The sequence below is a fragment of the Atheta coriaria genome, unplaced genomic scaffold (genome assembly GCF_025399875.1).
Source record: "Atheta coriaria isolate IRGN ID8LTWV9N9 unplaced genomic scaffold, Caltech_Dcor_3.1 hic_scaffold_9_pilon, whole genome shotgun sequence".
In the NCBI taxonomy this organism is placed as follows: Eukaryota; Metazoa; Arthropoda; class Insecta; order Coleoptera; family Staphylinidae; genus Dalotia; species Dalotia coriaria.
The window spans coordinates 9,153,703-9,173,286 of record NW_027045451.1 but is presented as its reverse complement, the minus strand read 5'-3'; the positions used below and the strand labels follow the sequence as shown (position 1 = coordinate 9,173,286).

Sequence of the window (19,584 nt, the reverse complement as noted above, 5' to 3'; positions counted from 1 at the left end):
AACCATTCGGGGACCACTAAGAATATGTGTACAAATTTTCATGATGATCGGTTAAGTAGTTTTTGCGTGAAAGTGTAACAAACATCAGGACATTCGCATTTATAATATTAGTAGGGATTAGTCAACTGTAGCAATAATTTAAAATTTAAATTTGCTAGCATAAAATAGCGATATTTTATTGCCGAACGTGTCGAATAAATTCCGAATAAATTGCCGGCGCGCACACTTCAAACGAGAAAACCCGGAAAACTAAAGCGGGGAATAAAGACTCCTTTCAAAGTCCAAGTCCGAAGGAATCTCTAAACTTCTCCGCGACTAATTCGTAATCGTTTTTTATTCTATTTTCGTTCCTCTTGCTTGTGTTGCGAGGAAGAATTCAACTCGGTGGCGTGTGCAATAAAAGTTTTCTATTCGCGCGGCGTTGGTACGTGCGTGCTTGTGGCGTGGCGCGGAACGTGGTGTTTGCAAATTCTGTTATGGTATTTAATTTCGTTATCCTGCTCACCGGCTGCGGCCTCTTCACTTCCACCAACGCTGCACTCGATTCATATGCATGAGCTGAATTACAAGTGCATGAGTGAGTGCACCCCTCAAGTGCACCACTTATCTGAGCTTGAATTATACAATGTGTTCGTGGATTCTTATTTTTTAAATATTTTTGCCACATTTGCACATTTTTCCAATTTGAATAACTTTTCTTATAGAGAATTACCTGTAGATTAAGAATCTTCAATCCGTTCCTCTCTATCTCTTTTGGTTTACGAGATATTCGCAATTGAAAAACATGGAAAGGAAACACGCACAGGTGAACTAACAATTACGCCACGATTGATAAATGTTTAACGCGTGCAATCACACTAGCAAAACTCTGTTCACGACCGTATACCGTGGATTGTTTATTAATTATAAATCGATTTAGTTAATTTTATTATAAACAAAACAAAACTAGTCGGGATGAACACGCGCGATTCTTACGGTGACCGGAATAGAACTGCACACAGCCAACGACAACAACACGCGGCCGCTGCGATACGCAGTGTGATACGCTGATAAAAAACTTGTTTACAAACAAACAAAGATATACGTCTATTTTACTATGACTTGGCAGTATTACTAATTTTTGGCACTACAAGCACGCTTACTGATATTTCAACGGCGCTTGCATTTCACTCATGTTTCTTATTAATTAATTTTATCATTTCTTAGATATATAATTTAACTGATAGCTGATCTTATAGAGAATTTTCTGTAGATTAAGAATTTGAAATCCGATCTTGTCTATCTCGTTTAGTTTACGAGATATTCGCAATTGAAAAATGGTCAAAAATCAGAAAATTGCACTTTTTAGCAATTTTAGTCGCGTTTTTGGACCTTTTGCCCTTTGAAATTAAATTATTTTTAATTTTTGTCTAATAGAGAATTTTCTAATCTTTCATAATCTATAATCCGCTGGTTGCTATCACTTTTAGTTTAAAAGATATTCATTATCGAAAAACGTCGATGCAATTTTTGCCAATTTTTTCTTATTAATTATTTTTTCAATTTAATTTAAATTTCCAATTTAACTAACTTATCTTATAGAGAATTTACCGTAGAATAAGAATCTTCAATCCGTTCCTTCATATTTCATTTAATTTGTGAGAAAATCGCAATTAATTTATTAAAATTAGCTGTTTTAGTCACGATTTCTGAACTTTTACCCCACGAAATTTATACATGTTAGCACATATTTTAAAATCCTTTCAACACACTGTATACCTTATATTCCTCCCGTGTAACTTGAAAGACTCGCTGTTTAGACGCCTGTTATAATTTTCCGCTCACGTTCCGCTTCCTTTTCGCGCATACAAAGCGCAACACGCCGTCAAGGAAACTATAATAACCTCATTTTAAACATTTTCATATTCACCGCTGGAAGCAAAAATAAATTAAAAATTAGTGCAACCATTTGTCCCTTCGTCATGTACAATATATTCTTACCAATCTAACCTCAATACATAACTAATCTCATCAGTCAATAATTTCAAAGAACATTTCATAACAATTGCAAAAATCAATTCTATGAAATTTCCAACTACAAATTAACTATCTACTTACCAAAACTTACTCAATACTCACACACGTACGTATCAACTATAAATAATACTTTTACGAGTATATTAGTTACACATAAATATAAATAAAAAATAAATAACAGTTACGTCTTCAATGTTCACTACATATCTCTCATCTCAACCACTCAGGCAGTAGTAAAGTTACAGAAATCTGTAATTTTGTGTAGCAACTTTTTTCTTCTTTTTTTTTTTTTTTCTTTTAATTTGTTATTACACTAACTCATCCTTATTCTCATCGCATAATTTCGTAGAAGATAAACTAGCCCGGTGTTTCTCACCAGCGCGGAATCTATTAGCCAAAGCATAAATAGTAAAGACAGCGGTGATAACACCCAGTATAGACCCTGATAACACATCCCACCAATGGTGGCGGTGATCTGTAATCCTTGACAGGCCACACGCAGGCCCCCAAAGCATAACCAGCGCCATTGTGAATGGTTTACACAGTGAACCAAAGTCTATCGACGGTGATTTAAACCTATAATAAATATAAGCCTGAAAAATCATAATAAAATTAATAAAAATAAAAAAAAATAAAAAAAATCATGTTAGGCAACTTACAGCACAATACACAGATGTAAATACTGACAACGACGCATGCCCACTAGGGAATGACCTTGACGAGTCTCTTATCACCATGAAACTATATATTGAGTTTGTACAGCGATAACTTTCGACAATGTCACCGGCTGTGCAAGCAGTAGCATCAGGGGCGCAGGTGTCAAAAAAGTGCGGCCGTGGTTCCCCAAAAACCGACTTCAACACTTCGGTGATGAACAGATTGATGACAATGTTACCAATGAAGAGGAAGCGTGTCCAGCGCCACATTAAAGGTATGACTTTTTTCCATTCGCGGCCATTGCGTAGTACTTCCACGCAGAAAAATGTCACAAGCGGCAGGAGGACACAAACCACTCCTAATACTGAAGGGCGAATTGTATCGCCGTTGTATTTGTATGAAAGTTTTGGATCTTTGCATATATAAGATTGTTTTGTATGAGGTAGAAAGCCAAACTCGACGCCGGAAATAATAGCAGTAACTGAAAATGAAGAAAAATTAATTAAATAATGCTACGGCAGATGGCAGCACGTGTCTGGTGATGGTAATAATGCAGTAATTAATTAATTAACCACAATTATAAGCTGTTAAATGCGTGTAATTCAAGACATTTATTATAATTATGGTTAATTAGTTTTATTCTTTTATATTTTGCCCTCAGCTGTCGTTTAATTCTTTTATTAGATGAAATATTTTAATATAGGCAACTTGTTATACATTTTTTGTATTAAAAATGAAGATTTTTACTATTTTTGCTTAAAATTTTCAACATATCACTGCATGTTCATCGTTTTAAGACGACATTAAGCTGTTTATGCGTGAAAGTTGAATAATACGAACATTTTGAATAAATTAAAACTTGGCGAATGCAAATGGCGGCGCGCCGGAAGCAAGAAAACCAATTCCAAGCAAAGTACGCCGTTTTAAAAGCATAACAATTACACGACACGACGCGCTTACTAAATGACATGAGCGATTAAACAATTTCATGTAAACTTTAACAATAAATCTTCGAAAATATTTTCTTTGCTCTTGAAAGTATTAAGTATTTATTTCTGGCGGTTTTTTTTTTGTGTGTGACATGAATGCGTATTTATAATTTATGAATTTATGAAAAATGGCCGGCTGACAGGGTGAAGAAGGCGATAGGGAGTGCCGTCAACATATTGCGTGCTCTCGAAACGCGTCACTCACTCGTCGGCCGAGGGCGAGGGCGAGATTAATTAAATTTTAACTCGCGGCTTCCGCCATCCGGCGCGGCACTCAATAAGCGCAACGCAGCGCAGCCGAAATCCATCATAAACATAAAACACAATCACGTGCGGACATTTTAACACTCCGTAAACGAGCGCAAAAAATCTTTTCAGAAACGCTGACAGTGGTGACACCTTCTTTCAGACGTTTTGAAAAAGTTGTTATTGATTGTTTTTATCGTTTAAAAACTTTAAAAGTTTGGTTAAATTAGGTTTTAGTTTTGCCTTGGTAAAATTTCATGTATTACTGGTTGCCTATGTAGTAATAATACTTGTATTTATACCTAGGTGGCGCTAAATTTTAAATTTTATTACAAAATCAACTCAAAACCAAATTAATCACATATTTTCTTTCATAAGTTTTAAAAAACTTATTTTTGATTGTTTTCTATCCTTCAAACCTTATAAATTTGATAATTTTTGGATTTTTTAAAGTTTTTAAGCCAAATTTGTGTATGATTGGTTGCCTATATAACAATAACACTCATATTTATACGTAGGTGGCGCTAAATCTTAAATTTTATTACAAAATTAACTCAAAACCAAAATAATCACTTATATTCTTTTATAAGTTTTAAAAATAAGTTTTAACAACGTATTTTCTACTCTAAAAAGCATTGAAATTTGATTTTTTGCTAAATTTTTAAATTTTTAGGTTATTTTACGTATGATTGGTTGCCTATATAGTAATAAAACTCCCAAAACAATAAAAACACTCACCTAATAAACCCAAAACCAAATTAATCACATATTTAAGCCGGAATAGCCTGGATCCACTATTGCGTTGAATATCCTTGTGGTCCATGCCTCCATTGATCCTTTCCGAAGCACTGGAATCATTGAGCTGTAGTGCAGCGACTTGCGTTCGTTTTGCATGCGCATTTCCCATTGGATCCGCCTGTAAAAACACAAATTATTAGATAGATAGCAAACTGATGACATAAATTTCTACAATCACAAAATTCACAAATAAAATGAATCACAGTTTCTAATCTTAACAACTTATAAGAGATAATATGACACAGTTCATAACATGACTAACAAGCGACAAATGCGATGTTGAACCATAGTCTGCGCTGCGTAACAATTCCCATTTCACTTTGGACATTTTCCTAGTTATTGTCTTGTTATAATATTATTATTCACGTGCGAAACGCCGGCGTTCGATTAATTGACGCGCTGGTGATCAGCACACAATAATACGAGTAACTGAATGATCGTCTCAATCGGTTGACGGACGTTCAAAGCCGCTGTATTATTATTTCTTATCAGTAAACCAACACATATGGAGATTTATTGAGAGAAGCAAGAGTAAGACAACAACAAGTTCATTATGCATGCAATAAATACCGTAACCTTGTCTTTTTACATTTAGTTTACAAATCAAGGTTATCTCTTGGGATTTATATTTAGTATTACAAGTATTTTAATATAGGCAACTTGTTATACATACTTTTGGTATAGGTGTAGGTGTAGGTGTAGGCAACACGTTTTGTTTGGTTTAATACTACTACTCAAAAAAATAAAAATTTGATTTGAAAAGGTGAAATTTGTCGCGTTATCTACCCCTGAGTGATATTTTATCGATTGAGATAAGAAGCTATGCGATAGTCGTGTCTATCAGAACATAAATATAATTTTTTGAGGTTAAATTATGATTTTTACTTTTTACTTACTATTTCACTTTCATATCCGTATTTTAATATTGGCAACTTGTTATACATACTTTTAGTGTAGATGTAGGTGTAGGCAACACGTTTTATTTGGTTTAAGGTTAGTACTAGTGAAAAAAATAAAAATTTGATTTGAAAAGGTGAAATTTGTCACGTTATCTACCCCTGAGTGATATTTTATCGATTGAGATAAGAATGAGTGCGACAGTTTGGTCTATCAGAACATAAATATAACTTTTTTGAGGTTAAATTATGATTTTTACTTTTTACTTACAATTTCACTTTCATATCCGTCTGTATCATGATCACTATTCATATTTACGATTTACGCACAAAATGACAAATATTTTGATTGATTTTTAAGATTTTGACGTTTTTCTCAAATAAAATGCCATAAATTGACTTATTCTAGTAATCTACACATTGCTAACGTTACTAATGCTCACATGTCTACATGTCTACTCTACACTCGTCATACTCGTATCTCAACAGAGATTGAAAAATTAAAAAAAAACTCGAGTTTTACCTTTGCGTCATTGCTAGCACTGATATCCATGTCGTAATTGTTTGCTTTATCACTTGGTAAACATTTCAAATATCTTTCTATATAAATTTATATCAAATTAATTTTTTAATATTTTATTTATTGATTTGATTGATTTTGTGAATTTGCGTCTGTTTCTGCAGGCCGAAGCGAAACAAAGTTTGAACCACACTGGAAGTGAATCATTTCGTCGTCCCCGCAGCCCGGATGGGATAAATGAGCAGCAAGAAGTGTGCACTATGGGGGGATTGACGCCGTGGTTAATATTTCGCATGCACGATGAAAAAGGGCTCGCAATTAATATAAGCGCGGTGCACGGTGCACGATACACGCTACTTTGGGTATGGCGGTTAATTCCCCCAATATAAACACTCGAACTAAATATACAATGCAGGCTAGTTTTAATGTCACTCGATTTCATGACAAAACATGAATATTTTTTGAAAATACGTTTTTGATATAAAATTCCGCATAAATTCCAAAAAAAACTTCCAAAATTCATAGATTAACATGTAAAATTAAGTATCTGTCATTTTGTGTTGATTTAACCTCAAAAAGAACATAACCTCATTTGAGTTCTATTAAATTAAATATTTAAACGTAGAAACACGTTTTTAATATTTATTTAATTTATTTGATTATAAAAATTAATTATATAAACTAATATTGATTTATTTTATCAATGTAAAAAGTTTTAATCACTTGATAAACCAAATATTAATAACTAGCTTTAACCCTTGGCTTCGCTCGCGAATATCTAAAATAATGAAGTTGCTTCCGTACGCGTCTGTAGTCACAGAAGAAGTAACAATGAAGTAGAATGGCGGGAAGTTTAAAATGGCTGAAAGTATAGTCTATGGAAGTATAGTGTACAGTCTCCATAGTGTAGTCAATTGGATTTGATGTTGACGTAGCTGTCGGTAATACAGTGTGATAATACAGTGTGATGGTACTATAGTACTTAGGTTTGAGCTTCATTGCTGGAATGCTAGATGGCGTTAAAGTAGTCAAATAGCCAGATGCAGAGGTATTATTGGCTAAACAATTTCTTTATTTTATTTAAAAAATAATTTTTTTTATTAAATAAAAAGTAGCCTATAACCATTCGGGGACCACTAAGAATATGTGTACAAATTTTCATGATGATCGGTTAAGTAGTTTTTGCGTGAAAGTGTAACAAACTTCAGGACTTTCGCATTTATAATATTAGTAGGGATTTTCAGTAGATACATTAATGTTTTCTAATAATGCCTCATATTATTTATTTTCTTTATCATAACCTCACCCTGTTAGTAATATTAGTAATAATTTTCACAGAATTACCTACTCTCTGAATCACTCGGTATACTTGTACCTATTCCAAGACATTCCAGTCGTATAAAAGGCAAGATAACACCAGATAATGGCGTAGATAGAAGTGTATGCATAGTAGATATTCGTAGGTATGTACTTCCGACAGTTTGAAGTAGTTTGGATGCGTGTGCAAGAAGGGATACGTAAATTAAGCGCGTTGTGTGCCCTTTTGTTTCGCGTCAGGCGTTGCGGTCGTTGAAGAGACAGATTTAGCTTCGGGTTTCAGTTTCGGTAATGTGTGTGCGTAGGTAGTTACGAGTTGGTACTCGTATGTGTGCATTAATGAAGTAATGACGCCGGAGCACACAGGATAGGGGCACTTAAATTTTTTTAAATATTGAATGCCACTTGGATTATAATTTATTATGAACTAGCTGTTGCCCGCGACTTCGTTCCGGCAGTGTTTAATAAAAATGTAATTCGTTTTTACTCTCTTGTTCTAGACATACTCGTAGTAAGAGTCAATTCTATCAATAAGATTAGCAATTTTAATTTAAAGAAATTATGCATATAAAGTTTTGTCAATAATGCACTTCAGCGCGCCATCTCGAATTCAACTATTTTACTATAACTATGATTGAATCTCAATGTCAAATTTTATTCTATAGAAAAGAGCTGTTTTGAGGATTTTCCCGGCAATTATTCGAATTTTTCTCACCTTTTAAACCATCCCTAGACCTCCACGAATAATTCAAGACCAAGATAAGATAAATCCGTTCAGCCGTTCTCGAGTTTTAGCGAGACTAACGAACAGCAATTCATTTTTATATATTATATATAGATAGATTATTAAGCTATCACTATAATGAATAATAATTTATCATTTATTCAATAATTTTATTTAAAAAAAATTAATTTTAATTTTTTAATTATTTAACTATCAAAAAAAGGAAAAGAATTATCTACTTTTTATTTTAATTTATAATTATTTACCTTTTAGAACAAACAACTGCGAAACTTTTTCTAACTTTTTCACTTTAAGCACTTTTCGAGTGTTTTGTGACACTGCCGACGCGAATCTTACTAATGCAATGCAATTCAGGATGTAAAAGCAAGCCCGTCGCCTAGTTGTACATTTCTTATCATTGTGTTTATCAGGCATGAAAAAAAGGAAAAACCCGTTAGTGGAACGACTGACCGGTCAAATTCCCACTTTTCCAACCAACTCTTCTTACCATTTCTTTGCGAATTCCCTTCTATCGTTCTTCCCGCCTTTATTTATTGATATATCATTCTAGTTTGATAAATTATCCAAGCAATAAGTAACAATACAAAGAACTACAATTATTAATTGATAAATTGATAATATTTTAGGTTATAAACCAAGAGCTACTCGAATTAAATGACTTTTTTTCTACTTTCACCTTTAAAGCACCACTTTTTACACGTTTTTTAGACACAAAAAATGTTTTATTTTAAATGGACAACCAAGGCCGTGACTAAAGTAGCATCACGTGGCAAACCTTGTTAAATACTTGATTGATTAAACTCGTGACTAAAACTCCCATTTAACCACTTGATACTTAATAATCTGTTATTTATTTTGTGTCTAGTGAATAATATATTTGCTAAATATTTATTTAATATTTATAACGATATCAATTTCACCACTGATTATTTATTTCACCGTGTGCAATTATAGATAATTCAATTTTCAATTCACAAATCAAATTGATTCCGATTATTCAGTTATAACTCAATTCCGATATGAAATTTAATTAATCCGAGTGCACATTTCAATATTTACCCCACTCATCAACATTTTAATCAGTCGTCATTTTCATTATTTCAATCCATTCCAAATAATAACGTTCTTTCAATTTCGGCGTCATTGTACGTACAAGTTACGTTTTGATTAATCCGCGTATCTGGGCCAAGCCCCGCAGCTTCAATTACGCGTTGTTTGGTTCTTTGATTGCTTCATTCGCGGAATGCGCTGCTAAGCCTCCAAATGAGAAATGCGAACACAATCGGATGAATTCCGCAATGCAGCAACATTGATATTGCAAGATATCACAAGGTACAACAAAGAATACAGACTTCCGGGGCGCGAAGAACACGGAATCAAATTTCTTGTGATTGACTCACGCTTGGAATACTCGGCTGGCGAGACGCGTTGAGTTTGCGCAATTGAATATGAGTCAGGCGTGAATTAAACGAATTGTTGTCTCGTGTCTCATACCTGTCTTCATAGAATTACAATTAGTGGTATTCAGGTAGAATACCTGAATAATCAGTTGTCAAAAGACTGTAAAAAAACGTTTTTCTTCGTTTTTTCTTCTTTTTTAAGCCAAAAATGCACAAAAAAATGTTTTAAACCTCAAAATAAGCCAGAAAAGTTGTATTTATTAATTATTACATCAAAAACCACACTTTTTCTTCTTTTTTTAAATTCTTTAGGTAACCTTGTCAAGGTCATTTGAATATCTTACAACATTGACGATTATTATGTTTATTTATTTAAATTCTAAGCAGACACTTAAAATTTCGACGCATCCAAACATACGAGTACTTCACTCTAATCTGATTTTTGCAGATAAGCAAAAAGAAAACATCAAAATATTTGTACAAACTAAACTAAACCTCAAATAAATTTAGTCATAACATAAAGTTTAAAGTTTTAAAACTCAATCAGATGAAATGAACTGAAATGAAATTAAGTTTAAGTTTGACGAGTTAATTCTCTGGATGAAATCGTTTTCGATCAGCGCCCGGCAGCATCCAGCGCGACAGGAAGCCGAATTAACAAATTAAAGTTAATTAAAGCGCGACTTTATCATTTCCGCTTGCGGCCGAACGCGCGATTGCGAAATTGAATAGTAATTTCAGCTGCAAGTCGTGCATATATTTAATCGAATCGGCGGCCAGTGGTTGAATGCTTGGACTACGAGCATAATAGTCAACAAAACACATGCAAACAACAAATGGAATTGATAATTGCGAAGAATTTTAATTTCAAATTGGAAGTAGAGAGTCGTTTCAAATTTAATTAACGTGTAATTAGTGCTTGTAAGTGTGTTATTAGGTTTAATAACATAATATTTCAACAGGAATTTTTGTATTAGAAGATAAAACGAGATAGTTTTGAATTTCTAACCTCAAAATTGATTAAAAACATGGTTTTTGATGGTTTTAAGTTATTTTTTGTTGACATTTTGACTTTAAGTCCAAATATCTTTACTATTAGAATTTAGCAAGAATATATGAGATGTGTTATTGATAGATCTTGATATTATCTATCGATTGACACCTCAATGAATATTGCAGCAGCTCTGAGTCAAAAGTTATAGCAAAAAGAAGTTTCATGAAACTTTTAAAACTATATAAAACTACATAACCTCAAAATTAATCTACTTGCTACCCTCCGCGCGCGTTGCCTAACCTCACCTAACCTAACCTAACCTCATCTTTTTTATCCATATTTAATTGTTTATTACTAAAATAAATAAATTTTTCATATTTTTCTCATTTTTTTTACATATTTTTCAATTTAAAGCAATAAAACCCAAATAATGACAAATATTTCTACTATAATTAATACATACATGTGGATGTGAATGATGAAACATCATCGGATTACTGATGGTGTACACATCACGCATATCATGTCTTTGGTGATGGTGATGCGCATGATGCGGATTCGGCCTGTGCGGATTGTACTCGTACATCGTTACCGTGTAGAGATGACAAATATTTGCGCTCACAATGCACGTTTCTGCGTTTGTCAACTTTAGCCCTGCTACCGTCCTTTTCACGTGCAATTAATTTTCATTAAACAACCAGAACGTGTGGCGCGCGATATTTGTCAACGAAAACGCTAATATTCACGCAACACACACGAAATTATCGCTGAACCAACATACTCTACGCACATGTTAAGTACACTTGTTTATCAGTTTATTGAAATAATTTTAGAGGTATTAAGAGAAAGAATTTGACCTCGATTTCTACCTGCGCGGAAAGTTTCACTTAATTTCTCTTTATAAAATTAAAACATTTAAATATTTAAAGATTTTTGTGATAATTTTTAATATTATTTGTTTTTATATTGCAGAATTTGAAGGTAAACTTCGTTGTGTTGTGTTGCACTTTATGAACCGGATGATACTAAAACTTGTTCTTCGATTCAACCTTCACCTGCGCAACGCGCGCTCAGCACTGAAATGCTGCGCGTTGAACACAGGTAAAAATTTATACACCGCGCAGAGTTTTTAATTCGCCATTCTACCTGCTGTGGATAATTTATGGTTCTCGGTAAGAGCGGATTTTCGCTCGAATAATTAATGAATCAACTCTCCAAACACACGTAAACATAAACTAGACGACAATTGTGACGATTGTTCACCAGGTATTACTCGTAGATAAGTAGCACCGACGTAATACAAAACACAAAACAGAAATGAGAATGAGAATGAAAACACAAACACGATGATTTTGTAATTTAACTGTAATTTATTGCACTGACTATGCAAAATTTTACGCGGTTTTACGTAAATTACCGTTTAAATAATTATGAGTCATTTTTGATTCAGGTTTGTTTAATGCGCGTGGCGCCGTGTGTACTCAACGGCCGCCTTGTGACTACTGGCTTAAGTAAAGTCAAGTCAAATCGTTAAACTCAATATTCCGCCTTCATGTTTAGTCACATGCATACGACAAGACAAAGCTAGCGATACCAGCTAATGGTTACAAGTGCTCAATGCTCGTCACTTTTACTTCTCGTGTAGTTGACTTAACATGAGGCAAGAAGATTCATGCGTGGGTTGGAGGCAGCTGATGAAGTAATAGTAAAATTGATTAACTAAATGAAAATGAAAATGGAAGGAAAGAAAGACGTTTGAGTCATCTATTAAATTAACGTCAAATTGAACCAAAAATAATTCAGTTTTTGGTTTTGTTTGAAAATAAATTACTGAAATTTGTTTAAATTGTTATTGACGTAGGTTACTTAAGTCACGCCACAACATGAACTATTCACCGCATTATTCATGTATTTGTTGATAAGCAAATCCGCTGCAATAAAAATTGCGCTGCTTTGTGTTTGATTATTATGATTGTTATGTCTGTAATTTAACAATAGTTTAACAATTGTTAACATATTGTTCATTATTGCTTGCGTTTTAGTTGGGACACAATAACCCTAATAATTTTCATAATTTAACTGACCTACATTATTTTCATAGCAAATTTTATCCAATTTTTTATCACCGCAAACAAACCCATAGACTACTCATCAATACTCATTATTTGCGTATGTGCTGATTCTTTTGTTATTCCCTTTTTTCCATACTTACGTTATCTTCAAGAGAATGATTATGATTCATATAAAATCTTTAATTCCATGATTAACTGCTTTTTTTTGTTACTTACTTTTGTGGTGTTTAATTTTATTTCGTTGGTGATTGTAGATTCTTCTTGAGATGTACTTGTAGCATTTTTGTCTTTGTCTTCAAAATAATAATAATTATACGACATATTTTCTTGGTTCCAGCACTTCTTCGTATCACTACTTGTAATAAAAGACTACTGAACTTGTTCGGAAACTTTCTTGTTTTTATAACTTTTCCTCTTCAGCATGAAAACAAAAAGAAAAATATAAAATAAAACAAATCAAAAAATCCAACGACAACTACAACAAACCTGCATTTTGTCTTCGTTTAATTTTTGCTTTCGTTTTCATGCTCGTAATTACGAGTTGACATTGAAAAACACATTGCTCCACTGAAAAATGCAAAAAAACAAGAAAATTTATTTAAATTTTTTAATTTTATTTTTTAACATTCAAAGTTACAGCTTTGCATATTTTTCCCAATTGCCAACAAGGCTTTCAGAATAAGTTGATGAAACGAAGCATTCCGAAGCGTACCAGCAGCTCTAAGTGCACGTTAAAGTACTCGTGCAAGCATTGAAGCTTGTTATGATTCTCTCGAGATGTTTTAAGTCGCGTTTTACTTCCGTATAGCGCGTAAGTAGCGCACGAGAGCCGGTTATCATTCGCGTTTTATTTGCGGCTTCGTATTATTTTATTTCATTGCGCGCACCGCTCGCCACTGAAATGCGTTTTAAATTAAAAGACACTCCAATACAAGTGTGCTCACTCTCCGCAAGTACTCGCAAGTTGTTGCTTTTATAGCCACGTAAATTATTTGGGTTTTAAAGCGAAAGAAATTCAATTTTATCGCATTTATTTTTCTCGGAAAGCTTATCACTGATGAAACACCGCAACATATCAATAAACTCTTTCTTCTCAACGCGCCCGAAACTAAGCAGAAATACAAACAGTGAAAGCAGTGAAAACACAGCGTGGTGCGGTGGCGGCAGAGGCGGCTATCATTGAAATACCACCGCCTGCCGGAAGCGGAAGGCTTCGAGCTTCGAGCGTGATGTAAAAGCGATGTTGGAGTGGTTGATCGTCTCAACGAGCACGCCAGCAATGCGAAACAACTTTCAGTTCCGCAAACCGCGCGCTCGCCAAAAATTGCCAACTTTAACTTTTCGCAGGCTTTAATACAAATGTCAGCGGAATAAATTCGGTAAATCTACTGCTACGAAAAAAGTAGTTAGATGTGCGTATAAAATATTGTTGTGGAGTTGTTGACATTTTAATTATCCGAAGGGAAATTGAAATTTAATGTTCTTAATGTAAGTGTTTTTCTTGCTTTATGTTTGCGAATGAGGGGAAAACACAACAATAATTTATGTTTTGGCAACGCCTCTCGTACATTTCGCGGTGATTTGGGTGCTGTCGGTTTTCGGAGAATAGGTTTTACCATTTCCCTTTCATTCTGTACTCCATATTGTGTTCACGTTATGTTTTTTGAGGTTAGTGTATACTCGGCCATTTTTTCATCATGTGACATAACCTAATTTCAATGCTATTACAAGATAAACATAATTAATTCATTTTTGTAGTAATAAATCACAAAATATTTGCTTTTTTGAGTGAAATATTGAGATTTGACAAATAAATTATTAATTTTTCTTAAATAATCACAATTTTATCTTTTTTTTCATTATTTTTCATTTTTTTGACTAAAATTCGTCGATTTCTTGAAAATCTTCACCATTTTTACTTGAAACTAATTTTTATTCGTTCTTTTAATGTGTTTTAGTAATTTTTAACAACATTACAAATATATTTCTTCCATGTGAATGAAAATAAATGCATTTTATTACATTTGATAGATTATCTGGCATTGTTATATTTGTAGCGCGCTGATTGAAAAAGATTGAAGCGTGCCTGGTGGGCTCGCACACAAGTAAACACAAGTAACGAAAGATGGAAGGAAGTAATGAACATTAACGTGATATTCCCATCTTGCCGACGGAGATCCCGGTTGCATCATCGCTCACGTTGGGGTGGGTTATATTTAGGGCGCACGCGGACTGGAAGCGGTGGAAGCGCGAGAAGTGGATTTCACTCTACTTCCCAGCTCCACAGAAAGCAGGAATCAAAAGAGAGGAATTGAAGAATGAAGGACTTCATGCAAATTATAGGAGTGTCCTTGAATGTTTTAAGCAGATTCAGAGATAAAATACTTACTAGCATGAAAGTAAACAACTATTTCGAATGATATGTGAATTAAGCATTTTAAATTTACTAAATCAAATGTAAATACATTATATTTGATTAGAGAAAGAAATAATGTAGATGTAAATATTTATGTAAAGAATAAATAAAGCAGAAAATAAGATAAAAATGTTTTTGATTTCAAGACGTTGGTATTAATATCAACGTATATGAGTTGATATTAAGGATACTTGTAGAGTTTCACTTTAGGCAACCCAAAATACAAGGAAAGTCATACTAGGCAAGCACATCAATACAGGTGAATACGGGATGCCTATGTTAAATACTCAATATTTAATTTAGATTCATGTTTGTATCTTTTTTTTTTGTAAATAGTATGGTTGAGTTTACTGATACATAAATATTTATTATTATTCTAAATATTATAAATAAGGTTTTTCACGTTTTTCGATATGAATTACTACCGATTCGTCTTATTTTCTTTTTTGACTTTTATCACACGAAATTTTGTTATTAATTAAATGTAATTATCTTATCTTATAGAAAATTTTCCACAGATTAAGGATCTGCAATTTGTTTTCTCCCACCTGCTTTAGTTTCTAAGATATTCGCAATTGAAAAACATGAAAAAAACATAAAAAATGAATAATTGCTCTTTTTAGCACTTTTAGTCAAGTTTTTAGACATTTTACCCGTTGAAAGTTAATTATTTTAAATCCTTACCTTATCGAGAATTTTCCAATCTTTCATAATCTTCAATCTGCTGGTCGGTAACTCTTTTAGTTTAAAAGATATTCACTATCGAAAATGCTCAAAAAACTTATACAGCCCATTTTTTTCTTATGAATTAAAATTTCATGCCTTAGATTTCCCATCTAATTATGTATTTTATTTTATAAAAATTATCCGTAGATAAAGAATCTGTAGTCCGTTCATTTCTATCTCTTTTAGTTTACATTCACAATGAAAAAACGATTGATACGATTGATAAATGTTTAACGCGAGCAATCACACTAACAAAACTCGATTCACGACCGTATACCGTGGATTGTTTATTAATTATAAATCGATTTAGTTAATTTTATTATAAACAAAACAAAACTAGTCGTGATGAACACGCGCGATTCTTACGGTGACCGGAATGGAACTGTACACAGCCAACGACAACAGCACACGGTCACTGTGATACGCAGTGTGATACGCTGATAAAAAAATTGTTTACAAACAAACAAAAATATACGTCTATTTTACTATGACTGGCCAGCATTATTAATTTAGGCACTACAAACGGCGCCTGCTAATTGCAATTCATTCAAAGCGATTTTCAAAATCATTAAAAAAGCAAAAAAAAGCCAAAAATTATTACAACGATTGATTTGATTAGATTGAATTAACAAAGGTGCGACCAGACGCGATTGCAATCGGCACGTACAAAACCATCGCATCCATCGCCGATTGTAATTAGAATAATGCATGTTAATCGCGGCGTGTTCGCTTCAATTTCCATCACAATTACAATCACGCTCATTACGGCCAATACCGCAAGCCCACACCCAACCGTGCGCGCCCTCCACAAAAGGACGCAATTTCATTAATAACAACAATTATGCAGCATGCCACCGATGCGAAATGTCCGCGAACAACGCAAAATGTTAACGCAAACATATTGGTGTAAGCTAATGCTCTTCGCCAAACAGAGAAAACTCTCGAAATCGGAGTTAAACACAACCGAACGACCTTGTCAATAACGTTCCTGTTTAATAAAAATCAACGGACAATTATCTGTGTTTAAATAAAATCAGAAAGATATAAACACATCGACTCTGAACCAAATACGTTAATAATGCGAATAATGTTGTCGGATCTTTAATTTTATTGTAATTTATGTGTAAATTATGCGCACATTACTCATCCTCAAGCATTCTAGTAATATTTCTCGTTGTAAATATAAAAATAATCACGAATTCTTTGTTAATCTCATCAGTTATTCATGTATTCATTGATAGCTTATTAAATCGGACTTTATGCATTTTTGTGGAGATTCTGAGCGGCATAATTATTGTAGCGATGATGCATGAAATTGTCTAAGGATTAAACATATTCATAACTTTGAAATTTTGATAATATTTCGAATTTAATGCGTGGACGAAGGACAAAATAAAAAATTTTGACATTTCAAAATATTTAAAAAATTTTTTGCAGCATTTGAACTAAGTAATTGGAACTTTTCAATTCTGTTTTTGAATTCTGAAAGGTAATTAAATTCTATATCGAGTATTGATGTAATCCGATTAACCGTTAGGTTGATAATTTTTTTCGATGATTTTTGATAATTAATATCTCTTAAACTAAAAGCGACTGCAACCAACAAATTGCTGATTATGAAAGACTAGAAGATTCTCTAACAGATCAAAATATAAAACAATTTTATTCCCAATAGTAAAAGGTCGAAAAACGCGACTAAAAGTGCTAAAAATTGACATTTATCAATTTTTGCCCATTTTATTCAATCGCGAATATCTCGTAAACTAAAAGAGATATTTAAGATCTGATCGCAGCGTCTTAATCTACGGACCAATCTCTATCAGACAGTATAGTTAAAACCGAAATCTGAGAAATGAAATTTTAATTCTTAAGAAAAAAATTGCCAAGGGGGGGTGCTTGATACTTTTTTTCGACGAATTTTGAAAATTCATATCTCTTAAACTAAAAGGGATAGCTACCAACGAATCGCTGATTATGAAAGATGGGAAGATTCTCTATCAGATAAAAATATAAAATAATTATATTTCCTACAGTAAAAGGTCAAAACACGCGACTAAAAGTGCTAAAAAGTGACATTTTTCAATTTTTGCCCATTTTATTCAATCGCAAATATCTCGTAAACTAAAAGAGATAAATAAGATCTGATCGCAGCGTCTTAATCTACGGACCAATCTCTATCAGATAGGATAGTTAAAACGGAAATCGGAGAGATGAAATTTTAATTCTTAAGAAAAAAATTGCCAAGAAGGGGTGCTTGATAGTTTTTTTCGACGATTTCTGATAATTAATATCTCTTAAACTAAAAGAGATAGCATTCAACAAAGTGCTGATTATTAAACAATTAATATTAGCAAAAAAAGTTACTTAAAAAATTGATGTAGAATTAAATTATCAATCAGAATAGCATATCTATTATTGAAGTAATTATTATCCTACCAATTTGCAATTTTAACAAAAAAAAATAATTTCTGAAGCCAATAGGGCCTTAATCTAGAATTGTGTTAGTTGTTTCCGGTTCAAAATTTTATCTACTTTCAGAATCTGAAAACAGAATTAAAAAATTCCAATTATTACAGAAGTTGCATTTGCTGAAATAAAACATTTCATCATAAAAAAGGCAAAAGATTTTTGTTTTTTATGTTGAATGCAGTTTTCAATAAAAATGCCAATAGGGCCTAAACGGTTAACGTAAGCAAAAATAGTTATTTACATAATCGATGTAGAATTAAATTGTTTATCAGAATCCGAAAACAGAATTTCAAAATTCCAATTTTTAATTTTTAACATTCCGTCGGAATAGCCTAATTGAAAAGATTAAATAGTAATTATCTCCACAACTAAAATGACTAGAAAAAAAAGAACTACATATTCTTGATCCTTGAAAAATTGCCTACAAGATGGCATCCTTATTGAAAAATCTTAAAAATGGCACAAAAAATTTTTAAAGAAAAGATTTTGTTATAAAAAAGGCAAAAGATTTCTCTTTTTTATGTTGAAAATTAAATGTTGGAATTTTGAAATTCTGTTTTCGGATTCTGATAGACAATTTATTTCTACATCGATTATTTAAGTAACTTTTTGATAACGTTAACCGTTTAGGCCCTATTGGCATTTTTACTGAAAACTGCATTCGACATAAAAAACAGAAATCTTTTGCCTTTTTTATGACAAAATCTTTTCACAACATTTCGAGGAAGAAAAAAATTAACTGAATAGTTCGACCCTGCCTTTCGACCGAAAATATTTTACCGGAATGAGTTCGACCCTGTCTTTCGACCAAAAATATTTCCTGAAAATTTTCAACCAAAATTTTCGCACGAACATAATTTTAACAAAATAGTTCGACCCTGCCTTTCGACCGAAAATATTTTAACAAACTAAGTTCGACCCTGTTGTTCGGCCAAAAACCATATCGAGACTATAGGCAACCCAAATTACACCTAGTAAAATTGAATAGGAATTGTTCATAATGTTTATTGTATTTGTAAACACTAAAAGCATTTATAACTCTGCCAATAATAATAACGGAATTGTTTGTAAATTTAATTGCGAACGATCATCGTAATCCAACATTTGCGCATCGTCGCCGATGCCTTGAACACGTCTAATAATAACCAGAATTAGCAATAAGTAATATGCAATCAGCAATCATCAATAACCGCAAATTAAACTAATCGCCTTGCTCTTCGACATTGAATAATCACGAAACACCAAAGAAGACACGACAAACAATAAACAATCGACAAAACATAAACAAAATCTGCACGAAAACATTCGAGAAACAAATTAAAA

At 32.8% G+C, this 19,584-nt stretch overlaps 1 protein-coding gene across 8 annotated transcripts; it reads right to left on the bottom strand.

Annotated features, from left to right (window-relative positions):
• Positions 1–1,947: 1,947 nt before the first annotated feature.
• Positions 1,948–13,023, bottom strand: LOC135799881 (phospholipid phosphatase homolog 1.2 homolog). 8 transcript variants are annotated; one of them, XM_065313107.1, is made up of 4 exons: positions 12,867–13,023; positions 4,647–4,824; positions 2,676–3,154; positions 1,948–2,609 (listed from the first exon to the last, which is right to left on the bottom strand). In XM_065313107.1, the coding sequence occupies exons 1-4, from the start codon at positions 12,969–12,971 to the stop codon at positions 2,325–2,327; spliced, it is 1,047 nt and encodes a 348-aa protein (XP_065169179.1). In that variant the 5' UTR covers positions 12,972–13,023; the 3' UTR covers positions 1,948–2,324. The 8 variants fall into 8 exon arrangements, with proteins under 8 accessions (XP_065169179.1, XP_065169177.1, XP_065169183.1 ...); XM_065313105.1 differs by lacking the exon at positions 12,867–13,023 and adding an exon at positions 11,042–12,092; XM_065313111.1 differs by lacking the exon at positions 12,867–13,023 and adding an exon at positions 6,126–6,294.
• Between the last annotated feature and the right edge of the window lie 6,561 nt (positions 13,024–19,584).